Below are 10,999 nucleotides of genomic sequence, written 5' to 3'. Positions count from 1 at the left end.
ATCCGGGACACGGCCGACATCGTCCTGCGCAGGGACGGCTCGGTCAGCGCGCGTCTGGAGCCCGACACCGCAGGTGAGGCCGGCGGGGGTGTGGCCGGGCGCTCCGGCGCAGCGCGCGAAAAGTCGGGGTGCCGAGGGTTGGGCCGGCGTCCGTCTTGAGGAAGGGACTGCGACCCCTGCCTCCTCTCCTGGACCTGGAGCCCCCTCCGCCTTCTTTCTGCGGGACCGGAAGGGCCTTCTCTGCCCTCCCTCTTTTCTGGATTGGGAGCCCTCCCCCCCCCCAGCTCTGTGCTGGGACTTAGACCTCCGTCCCATGCCCGGCCTCTCCCTCTCTCCCTCTGCTGGACCTGGCAGTCCCCTGCTCTTCTCCATCCTTCCCTCTCTCTACCTCGAAGCCCCTCCCCCAGTCTGACATCCCCCAACCGAGAGGCCATCACTTCGCATCAGGGACAGCTGCTTTAGGCTGGCTGCCTGCCGCTGGGTATGTTTGCTCAGAGGAGAGGGACCTTGGCTTGATGGCTGTGCACCTTCAGTGGAGAGGCTGGATTCTGCCTCTCCTCACTCCGGTTCTTCCGCGGGAGGCGGGTCCCCGGGCTCTGCGGGTCTGCAGCCCTCAGCCGGTCCTCTTCGCCGGTGATTTGTGGTCTGGAATCTGTGCCTCAGGCAGGAAGGGGACACATGTCTTCTCTGGGCTCTTTCTCATGGGTAAGAGGGTGGGAGGAGGACAGGACTGTGCGTCACGCAGAATCCCTGCCGAATGGCCACCAATGTCCTGTGTTGATGGGGAACAAGGAGAGTGTGTAAAACTTGGGGGACGACTTGCCTGGTCCTCTGCCCGTAACCGTTAACAGGAGCCGACACTTATGCCCTTGAAAGGTATGTGAAGTCTATTCAGGATGGTGAGTTTAGGTGAGTTTTTATTTATTTATTTAATTTTATTATTAGTTTCACAGTTTAGGCGAGTTTGAGCTTCTTCAGGAAAAAGTTACTTTCTTCTCTGGAGAACCAGAGTGCGGGTATGGAGTATATGATGATATTACCCCAAAGCCAGTTCCCTGCGGGTAAGCACAAAGGCTGGCGGTGTGTGCTGCTGGAGGGCTGGACTCTCTCCAGCTAGCCCTGAGAGCTGCGGGTTTGCACAAATCCGCACGGGCAGGCGTCAGGGAAGACCGGGAAGGACCAGGGCAGAGGTGGACAGAAGCGACAGTTGCTTTGTAACAAGGAGCGGTCTGCGGAGTCCCGCCCCGGGCCATCGCTGTGTTTCTCCTTGTCCTTGTGCCCTGCTCCCACCTCCCTCTTTGTGGGACACCTGTGAGTTGCTGTATTTTGCTCAGAAAGCACCAATGTATTTGACAGGTGAAAATATAAGAGTTGACACTCCGATAGTAACCCACTTTACGCTCGGATAAGCTGAGGCTCAGGCTGACCCAAAGTCACACAGAAAGCGGCAAGGTTTGGATTCAGCACTCAGTACACTGTCCTTAAAGGTGGGGGTCAGAGCCCTGTGCGTGATGACCTCAACTCAGCTGTGGGGCCCCGGAGTCTGCACATTCACAAAGATCTTCTCTCGAGCTGTGTTTTCCTTATTGAAAGACCATCCGAGTGCTCCTCCCCAGCCCTGAAGATAATATGACCTACCTAGGCTCTGGCTCCTGGCACTGCAGAGCGGGGCAGGACTGTAGGGTCCTGCTTTGACCCTCTGATTTTAAAGATGGGGAAACCGAGGCACAGGGTGGTAGGTCATTGCCACTGATCATAGAAGTTGGTTAGACCTGAGGCGCACCTTGCACCCCTCTAACCAGGGGAGTCACACCATGTTTCTCATTGGGACTCTCCTAAATGGCCAAGACTGCCGTGCTCAGGGGTGGTGCTTGTCCGGTGCTACCCAGCTCCCCAGCCCTCAGGGACATACTGTCCCTTTTTCCTGGTCATAAAGATCCATCGGCACTTCCTGCTGTTTCCCTGCTGGCAGCTGGGCTGGAATTCCAGGCTGGGGTTCAAAGCCCGGCCACGCGTGTTGACCTTTATGGGGGAGGGGTCACAGCCAGTGGCATCGGGAGCCCAGTTTCATTTTCCACTCTATGTGATCTTCGGTTCTGTTCACAAACGTGCCTCGTGAGGGCTGAGGCCTATGGCTTGCTGTCTCTCTCAAGATTAAGAAGTAGGTTACCTGAACTTTCTTTCCTGTCTCTGACCTTTAGACCAACTGTCTGTCTAGGCAGGTAACCCAATGTTCTCTGGGGCCTGAGTGATGATTGGTGAGTTCACAGGAAAGCGGGTGCTTATTTCCTGCTGTTAATTGCAATCAGGAAAGCATTCGAGTGGACCCTCAGTATATGTTTAAATTAACTTTCAAAAAGTCAGCGGCAAAACTAAGCCACACTTGGGGAGATGAATAACGGCATCTTACCACGAAGCGGGAACACCCTCCCCGCCGTTCCAGGAACGTGGGGGAGGCTCCCTCATAATCGTTTGGAAGTAGGAGAAAGGAAAACTCTAATGCGCGACGTTATTTTTAAGAGGCCGGAATTGAGCCTTCTAATGGGGAAAGGGTCCCTGTTCGTGTCAGTGTGCAGGAAACCCCATCAGGCGTCACTGTGCCTTGGTGTGCTGAGCCACTGCCCGGGGCAAAGCTGATTTCTTAACTACAGCTCAGTCAGTGACCGGGTGGCCCTGGAACCCTTTCAGTGGCTTTCATTCACCTGATACCCTCCCGGATAGTTCACCCACAAAGCAGCCTTGGCCCCACCTTAGTGGAGAGCCCCCTGCCTTTCTGGCCCACACCTGCCAGCGAAACATGCTTTCTCCAGGCCCCGGGCTTTGCAGCAGTGAGGGCTGGGGGTGGGTGTTGACAGGGGCACGTCCTCCTGGGAGGTCACCGAGCCTGTCACCTCGTCCCTTCCATCACCTCCCATCCTCTCTGTTCTGCTTCTGCCGATTTACACACCGCCCCACGTTTCTGATTTTTTCTCTCGTCAGTTTTGACGCTAACACTTTTCGCAGGCCCCTGGGTGCCTCACGTGTTCTGTCCGGGGGGTCACAGCTGCCCTCTAGCCCCTCCCGCCTGTAGTTCTGAGGCCGGCTGACCCTTAGGTGCCATTTCCAGTGTCAGGCTCCTGCGGGCAGCCCCTCGGTATAGCCACACTGCACGACACAGGACCTTCCCAATCGCCTCATGGTGCAGCCCTGAGTCCCAAATATGTGAACTACCCAGTCCGTCCTGCATCATCCTGTGTGGCAGCCCCTGTGTCACGAGTTCCGTGGGGCCCGGAACTCTCCTTCCTCCTCTTTCCCTCTAGCCTGGCGGCTAGAGAAACAGCGGCGCCAGAGAGCAGGTGCCCCTGTCCGTCCTCCACAGACTGGGTGATGAGGGCGAGGGCCGACGAGGAATGTCGGTGGGGGGCCCACCTCCACCCTGGGCCCAGGGGGCACGTGTGTGCACACACACGGGCACCACATTGCCACCTTGGGCTACTGTTACTGTGCATGTAAATGGGCCATCTGTCCCCACTGTAGATGCCCACACGAATGTGTCCTGGCCCAGTGTGTCCCCTCCCAGGAGCTGAGGTGGGTCCACGGCCAGTGAGGACTGTCACTGGACCACTTGTGCTCCAGGAAGCCCCGTGTGTCTTGTGGGCTCGGGCACTCAAGCGGGAGTGGGCAAGTCCGCTCTTGTCATGGGACTGTCTCCCTAGCTTGCCTCTATTTTTGTAAATGGCTCTCAACACAGGTGAACATACGGGTGAGCGTTGAACGGCGTTGTCCCACCATGCTGCCCCCGTCATGACTCTCCCTGGACCTCCTCTGGCAGCCAGTATCCCTTTCGGCCAGGCCCCCTTCAAGTGGCTCTTGTCTCCCGCTCCTTGGTCCCCACGCTCACTATCACACAGGATGCTCAGGCCTTGGGGCTCTGTGCTCTCATTGCACCGCATGAGGGGGGCCTGGTACAGACGCGCTGTGGACATGAAGCCGGGAGGCCCAGGGCCAGGTGACAGCAGCCGGCACCTGCAGGGTGCTTTCAGGAAATGGGATGCATATTGTTCTCAGCCCTGGCGAGAGGCACTCCCCTTCAGAAAACGGGGAAGGGCTAAAGGTGCCAGGGGCAGGTGGCCCACAAGGGTGCCTGGGCTCTGGGTGTGGGGGAGGGTGCGGCCCTGGGCGTGCCTGTGACTGAGTGTTTGCAGATAGCACTCCCGATTTAGCCTCACCTCTGAGCAAGAGTTACCTCACAGGAAGGCTGTCCCTGGCCAGCTGTGTCTCTATGGAGATGTCACAGGTGACCCCGGGGGCAACTTAGCCTGTGTGGCTGTGTCACCTGACCTTCTCTGTTGTTGAGCTTTGCCCTGTGCTCTCAGGGGAGGCCGTGCCACTTGAGAAGGTGTCCTTGGGATCCCTGTGCACTCGGGAGTTTTGGCTTGTGAGGGTTACGGCCTTCACCCCAAAGTGTGTGACTGGCCCCACAGAAGGGACACTGGAGATGTGGCCACGTAAGAGATTGCGCCCGTGAGTATGGGCCATGGGAAGACACCGGGGGTTCGCTCTGACCCTGTCAGACCCCTCAGGGAGCTAGGCCTCCGGGCGAGGCCGCGGCCAGCAGGGAGGCTGCCAGAAGTGGTGTCCCCATGGTCAGGCGGATCAGCCTGCGCTGCGTCCAGGCCTGGAGGGCGTGCCCCGCTCCGCAGTGCCGCCGGGCACCCCGTCGCTGTGTCCTCTCGAGGGCATTCGCCTTGCGGCCTCTCCCAGGGACTGGAGACAGAGGAGGCGGAGTGGTGTGGGGTCCCCTGGCTGCGGAACACTGCGCGGATTTACAACAAGGCATATTCACTCTCGTCCAGTCAGAGGTCACAACCTAAGAAGGTCTCCCTCGGGCCGGACGCTTCGCAGGGTCACCTCACCTGCTCCCCAAGTCCGCTCACGTGGGCGGGGTGTGTCCCCGTGGCGGGCTGGTGGCTGGTGTTCTGCCGAGCAGGCAGGGGAGACACCTCGGGTGGAAGGGATGCCGTCTCTCCCACCTGGACCCACCTCGGCGACATCAGCAGGACACGGCCCTGGCCCTGGAGCCGCACCCAGCACTTGAGGGGGCAGTTCACACACTTGGGTCCCCTGCTGGGCATCCTGCACAGACACGCTGACACGGGGCCCGCCAGGAGCATCTGGTCCACCCAGGTCTGGGGCGGGCCTGACAGTGACATCTGGCAAGTTCCTGGGGCCCCTCTGGGTCCGTGGGCCCACTGTGTGGGGTTCCCTGGGCCACACCTGAAGAAGGGGCCCCCAGCCTTGCTAGGACACCCCCAAAGCCAGGATGACTCAGATAGTCAGTATGGGGCCAAGGCCTGGCTGCAGGGCCAGGGGTTGATGCTCAGCCAGGTGACCTGGGCAGGGCCCTCGCCCTCTCTAGGCTGCATTGTGGGTCAACAGAGAGGGCTGAATGAAACAGCCCCCGAAAAGCCCTCGAGAAGCCCGAGTGGGCCTCCCTTAGCTGAGCGGGGTAGGGGGCGCCCAGTCGTTGGACTGTCATGGACGACTTGTAGGGCTGCTGCCTGCCTGCTGGGGCCGGCGGTGGGGTCTCCTGAGGTTGTCCCAGGACACACTCGCAGGAGCAGAAAGGCATCGGGACTGTGTGAAGGTGCAGAGATGAACTGAGCGTTTATTGCTGGGGTTAGGGCTGCTCTGGACAGCACACGTCTCCCCGACTGGGGTCTCCACTGGGATTCACTCGATTCCTGGGTTCTTCCTTGAGGGGGAGGAGCCCACACCCTGTGGGTGATGTGTGAGGTGCGCTCTAGAGGAAGTGAGGTGGAGGGTGGCGGCAGCGCCACAGACACACAGGTGCCCTTGACTCAGAGAGCTCTCTGGGTTTGCTAAGCAAACGCACAGCCCCTGTGGTTGCAACGGGCGGGCGTCTCCCTCCCCGCTGCCGCCGCTCACTTCTGGAGACCAGCACCCCGTCTAGGGCATTACTTAATGCAAACTGTAACGTTGGTTCCTCAGTGATGCGACGAGCATTTACTGATGGCTCACTAGACGCCAGACTCTAGGTGTGTTGTGTTTAGTCTGTGCAGTAACCTGTATGGTGGGTGACAGCCCTGTTTTATAGGAGGGCTCAGAGAAAGTTGGTAAGTTGCTCTAAGTCACACAGGTTGTCCAATGCCAAGCTCCTGTTCTGAGCCAAGTGAGGAGGTGACGCTGTCCCTTTGCTTACACACACACACACACACACACGCGCGCGCGCGCGCGCACACACATTAATCTTGACTCTGTAGCACGCTCCATGCTCCAAATTCAGAAAGCATGAAGGGAACACAGGCATCCCGCCAGCCTCGTCACCATGGCAGAAGGCTCAGGGCCCACGTTTTGTGTGCACACCCTGTCAGTATAGGGGCTGCCCTCGACTGTTCCCAGTGGGGGCTCAGCTCGCCTCATCACAAAAGACACCTCCTCTTCTTAGTGGCTGTCCATTGTCCCCTTGTGGATGTCTCCACATGTCTCAGTGGACACTCAGGTGTTTCGCTGTTAGGAAGGAGGTGACGATGAGTGTCACGCCACGTGGGCTCGCCTCCGAGGCCCCCTGCCAAGTGGGGGGGTGAGCGGGTGGGATTCTGAGAAGCCGTGGGTACCGCCCGGGCGGTCATCGCGTGGGACTGTCCTCCAACCGTCCCCCTGCCATCCGACGACCCCAAGCCCGAGATGTGAAAGGCAGGAGCCCCTGGGCTTCGGAGGCTACTCTGCCCTCACAGTGCCCACTCATGTCTGTGTTTAAGGGGTCTCCTGGGACCCTGGCCGGGAGGCCCTGACAGTTTCGTGAGTGCCACAGCCCTGAAGAGCACTGTGCCCTGGGAAGGGTCTGCACTCACTACCTTGCTTGTTCTCGCTTAGCTTGGGCAGGTGTCCTCGATCTGCAGGTGAGGAAATGAGGGCAGAGAGCCGCAACCGCAGGTGGCACAGGTGGGCAGGTCCCTCAACAGGGCTGTTGCACCCATCCCCCCAGGCAGCCGGGCTGAAGCTGCCAGGTGCCCTCCTCCCGTCGCCCACCTGCTCGGCAGCCAGAAGCACTTCCTCTTGAAGTCGCTGGGACCCCAGGCTGCAAAGTCCCCAGGACTTCGCTCTCCCGAGTGACGTCTTTCGTCTTTCACCACGAGACACAGGAGCACATCAAAGAAAACTCTCTGGCTTCTTGATTTCTCCTCATTTGTTATTTTATACAAAAGAAACCGGAGAGGCTTCCCCTTCTAGTGCACCTTGGCGCAGAGGTGCTCGCCGGGGGAGGGGGCGCAACGTCTGGTCTGAGTGCCCTCAGCCCCTCAGTCCCAGCTGCCGCCATCCGCTTCTCTCTGGGTCTTCGCTCCCCCAGATACTTTTTCAATAAGCAAAAGGTACTTTGCACAATGCTGTGTGACCACGTTGGGAAGTTATGGTAGCCCCCTCAGTTACACCTGGGCATTCCGGGGTTCTTGGGTAGGAGGGTACACTTTGGGGTCTGGCAGTGCTTGGCATGGGTCCCAGCTCAGCCGTTTATTAGCTACATGGTCTTGAGTCCATCTCTCCATCTGCCTGAGCTTGTTTCCTCATTTGTAAAGAGAGGTCACAGCACCCACCTCCAGGCGGTGGCTGTGCAGATTGGAGCCACAATAAGTCATCCAAAGAGCTGGCACAGCTTCCATCTGCCCCCAGCCTCACCAAGGGGCAGCTCGCTCACCAAAGGGCAGCTCGCTCACCAAAACCCAGACTCCCCAAGTTCTTGCAACTTGGCGTACAGTTATGCCCAAGAACACCTACTTTTGTTAACATGTGGGCTGCATCAGCCAGGGACGGAAGCAATACAGTCATTCCGCCCAGAACACTTGCAGGGGCCTGGAGGCCTTGGCTCGGCTCAGAGCACTGGAGGCCCCCTTCCTGGTCATCTGGTCCCCTCCAGCAAGCACCTCAGCTCAGGGTCTGATCTCCCCCAGCTGCCCCGCCTCCACCCAGTCACAGCGAGGACAACGGGGGGCCACCAGCCAGGCCACAGTGAGCTGCTGGCTGCTCAGTCTTGTTAACTCCGCCCATGCCAGGAGCAGGCAGGATCCCATTATTTTAATGGATCCGTCCAACGCAAACTCCCTTTGCCTTTGGCAACCTTGCTGGAGCTTGATGGCATTGTGGAAATATTTGTATAGTTAGCAGGTTCATTTAGCAAGGAATTTCGTGGTTTGTGTTGTTTATATCTCACCTCATTCCAGAAACAGTTTAAGGCAGCCGAGGTCCCCGTCCTAACACGGGTCTGCCGGGCTCAGACAGGCTGGGAGTCCACGTCTCATCCAGCCTGGAGGCTTGGGAGGCCCTGGGGAGCAGCTCGGGGAGCAACTGCAGCACAGATCCTGGGGTCCCCCGGCTGTGACACCTTCCAGCCAACAAGTTCGGCCCTCTGGGCCTCTGTTTCCTCATCCGTGAAATGGGTGCCAGAAGCACCTACCTCCCAAGCTGGACGTGGGTTACACAAATGGCCTTCGCTAACATGCTAACTCAGTGCCATGTTTAATAATAAACATAATAAAGTGCAAGAGACCAGTTTAGCATCTGGGCTTCAGCTAGGGACCTTGGGTCTGGCAGAGGTGCTGACGGTCTGTGGGGAAGCCCCGGATCCAGGGTGCTGGCTGCGGCCAACTTGCCCGGCTCGGCTCTGGAAGGCCAGCCAGCCCTTCGCTCTGAGCCTGGGCTCCGTCTGAGCGATTCGGGGTGCCCGGCTCCCTTGCGCCAAGAGCCTTAGACCGTGAGTCACGCAGGGGCGACTTAATCCACCGCCCCCTCCTCCCTCCTCTTGGCTTTTTCCACCCTTGCCTGCAGCCTCGCTTCCCCCTGGTGGGGGGCGGGGGCGGGCAGACTCGGGGAGGCTGCCGTGTGAGCTGGGCAAGGGTCCTGTGGGGCCCTCCCGGCCTCCCTGCACCTGGGCCTCCAGCCTGGAGCTGAGTCTTGTAGGCGTCTGTCCCAGGGGCTCGGCCTGCTGCAAGCTCCTGGTGTCTGACGGAGGGTTTGGGGGTGTGTGGTGTGTTTCTGGGTGTGGGGGCGGCCCCATTCTTCAGGTCTGAGGGTGGGAGGCATGTCTTGACTGCCTGTCTGTCTTCCTGCAGAGCCCACGACGATGGTGCTGTCGCCGGCCAGCTCGGAAGCCCAGGTACTTTAAAACCATTTTTAGGTTTGCTTGATACATGTTAGAACTTCTGTGCATCACGTAATGTAAATTGGAAGCTGCAAAGTAATACAGTTGTTTCTGTGGGCAGGACAGGGCAGGACAGGGTGGAATTCTCAAAGGGCTTGATGAAGAGGCTTTTCTGAGAGTGGGCGGGTGAGGAGAGAGAGCCCTCGGTGCAGCGAGGGCCCCAGCCAGCCTGGTGGCCCTGAGGGGACAGGAAGCAATGGTACTGGGCCTCTGGCCGGCAAGGCTCAGCCCCTTGGGTACAGAGTGTTTGACGGGGGGGGGAGGGGGGGCGGCAAAGAAGAAAATCAGCCCAGGACCCCCACCTCACCCAGAACTCGGACCTGGGGGGGGGGGGGGGGGGGCGGCAAAGAAGAAAATCAGCCCAGGACCCCCACCTCACCCAGAACTCGGACCTCAGCCGCGGGGCTGCTACCCTGTCTCCCAGCCCCCCGTAATTTGTCCTCAATTTGATATTCGATGCCGGTTCTCTGCCAGCACATATGTGCACATTAAACAGTGTTACACCAGGGGTGGGCGTAGGCCAAGGGAGGCTACGGCATCTGTCGCGAGAACTTAAAAGCAGCAGTAAAACCGTCCCGAAGCTGCCCTCCTTTGTCGTCACCACGTGCCGGGGACTCTGAACAGTGTCCGTGACGAAGTCCCCCGGGGTTTTTTCAACATCACGCTGCTTAGCTCACTCTGCATTCCAGATTGTTCTATACATCGTTTCTTGGAATTTGGTGGCGGGGACAACGTGTCTTCAACATTCGTCTTCGTCGCTTTGCGTGGCTGTTGCTCCCTTTCGCTGTGGCACACTGTTCTGATAACCTTATTTGTCTAAAGCCAGGGGATGCTCCCCGGCCCCCCCGGCAGTGCTCGGGGGCCGTCCTGTGGTCCGGCTTTCCCACGGAGACACAGCCGCACCTGCCACTGCAGAGGTCTGCTGTGATGGGTGCTGAAGCCACTCACAGGGAACTTGTCGGCGGGGTCCGACCTGGCGGCCCATCAGTCCACCTGATGGCCCCACCCCAGGAAATGGCGAAGGGGACACGGATCACGCTGGCCTAGACTCACCACTGGCTCCTGGTTGGAGCGGCCGCAGCCTCAGCTCCTCTCTGTAGCCCCTTCAGCCACTGGGCTGGACCCCACTGGCTGGGTCCCCGGCAGCAGGGCTGGAGGTCCTAAACTCTGGCTGGCTGCCCAGACTCTTCCCTACAGGGAGGGAGTACGCGGGCCCCCGGATGTGCCCGCGTACATCCGGGGCCTACGGGACACTGAGCAGCTTCGACGCCAGCTGTCTGCTAGGAGGCTCTCTCCCTGCTGTGCCGCTCGCTGAGGCCAGCGGGCCGAGAAAGGGAGAGGCTGGGGCTGGGGCTTTCCTGTGCCCCTCCGACCCCCGCCACCTGTCCTGCTGCGTGTGGCAGGGTTGTCCCTCTGACAGAACGGTCAGAGCCAGCACTAGGGCCAGCAGGGCCTGTGGGGCCCTCTTGGCAGTGTGAGCTTCGTCTCCTTCCTGGCACCTACCTGGGGGCCAAGGAAGACGTGGTGGGAATCTGCGGGCATGGTGGCTCTTGCCAGCCCAGTAGTGCTGAGGGGCATCGTGCTGCTCTCGCGCACTGCCTGGGAGGCTCCGCTCGGCCCTGGCCAGGGCCCTGCACTTGCTGGCAGGTGTCACCAGCCTTCAGGCCTCTGCCTTCTGATTCATGATCTCTGGGCGTGACTCGGAGCGGGGTCTGTGACCTTGTCTTCCTGAAGCAGAGGTGACATCGCCACCAAGAGTGGTCTGGGACTTTGCTGACTTTAGGCTAGACCCTTGCTCTCCCC

The 10,999-nt window shown here is 59.6% G+C and overlaps 1 protein-coding gene across 1 annotated transcript in view; it reads left to right on the top strand.

The window, feature by feature from the left end:
* The window catches only part of SPIRE2 (spire type actin nucleation factor 2), a gene marked incomplete at its 5' end in the record, with an annotated part of 27,902 nt that continues 16,903 nt past the window's right edge, over window positions 1-10,999 (top strand). The window contains 2 exons of the mRNA XM_023522701.1: window positions 1-73; window positions 9,108-9,151. Of these exons, the coding sequence (XP_023378469.1) occupies window positions 1-73; window positions 9,108-9,151 (117 nt within the window). The remainder of the gene's footprint in view (window positions 74-9,107; window positions 9,152-10,999) is intronic.

The sequence above is a fragment of the Pteropus vampyrus genome, unplaced genomic scaffold (genome assembly GCF_000151845.1).
Source record: "Pteropus vampyrus isolate Shadow unplaced genomic scaffold, Pvam_2.0 Scaffold356, whole genome shotgun sequence".
Lineage (NCBI taxonomy): Eukaryota > Metazoa > Chordata > Mammalia > Chiroptera > Pteropodidae > Pteropus > Pteropus vampyrus.
The sequence above is the reverse complement of the archived record's forward strand: the minus strand, read 5'-3'. Positions and strand labels throughout refer to the sequence as shown.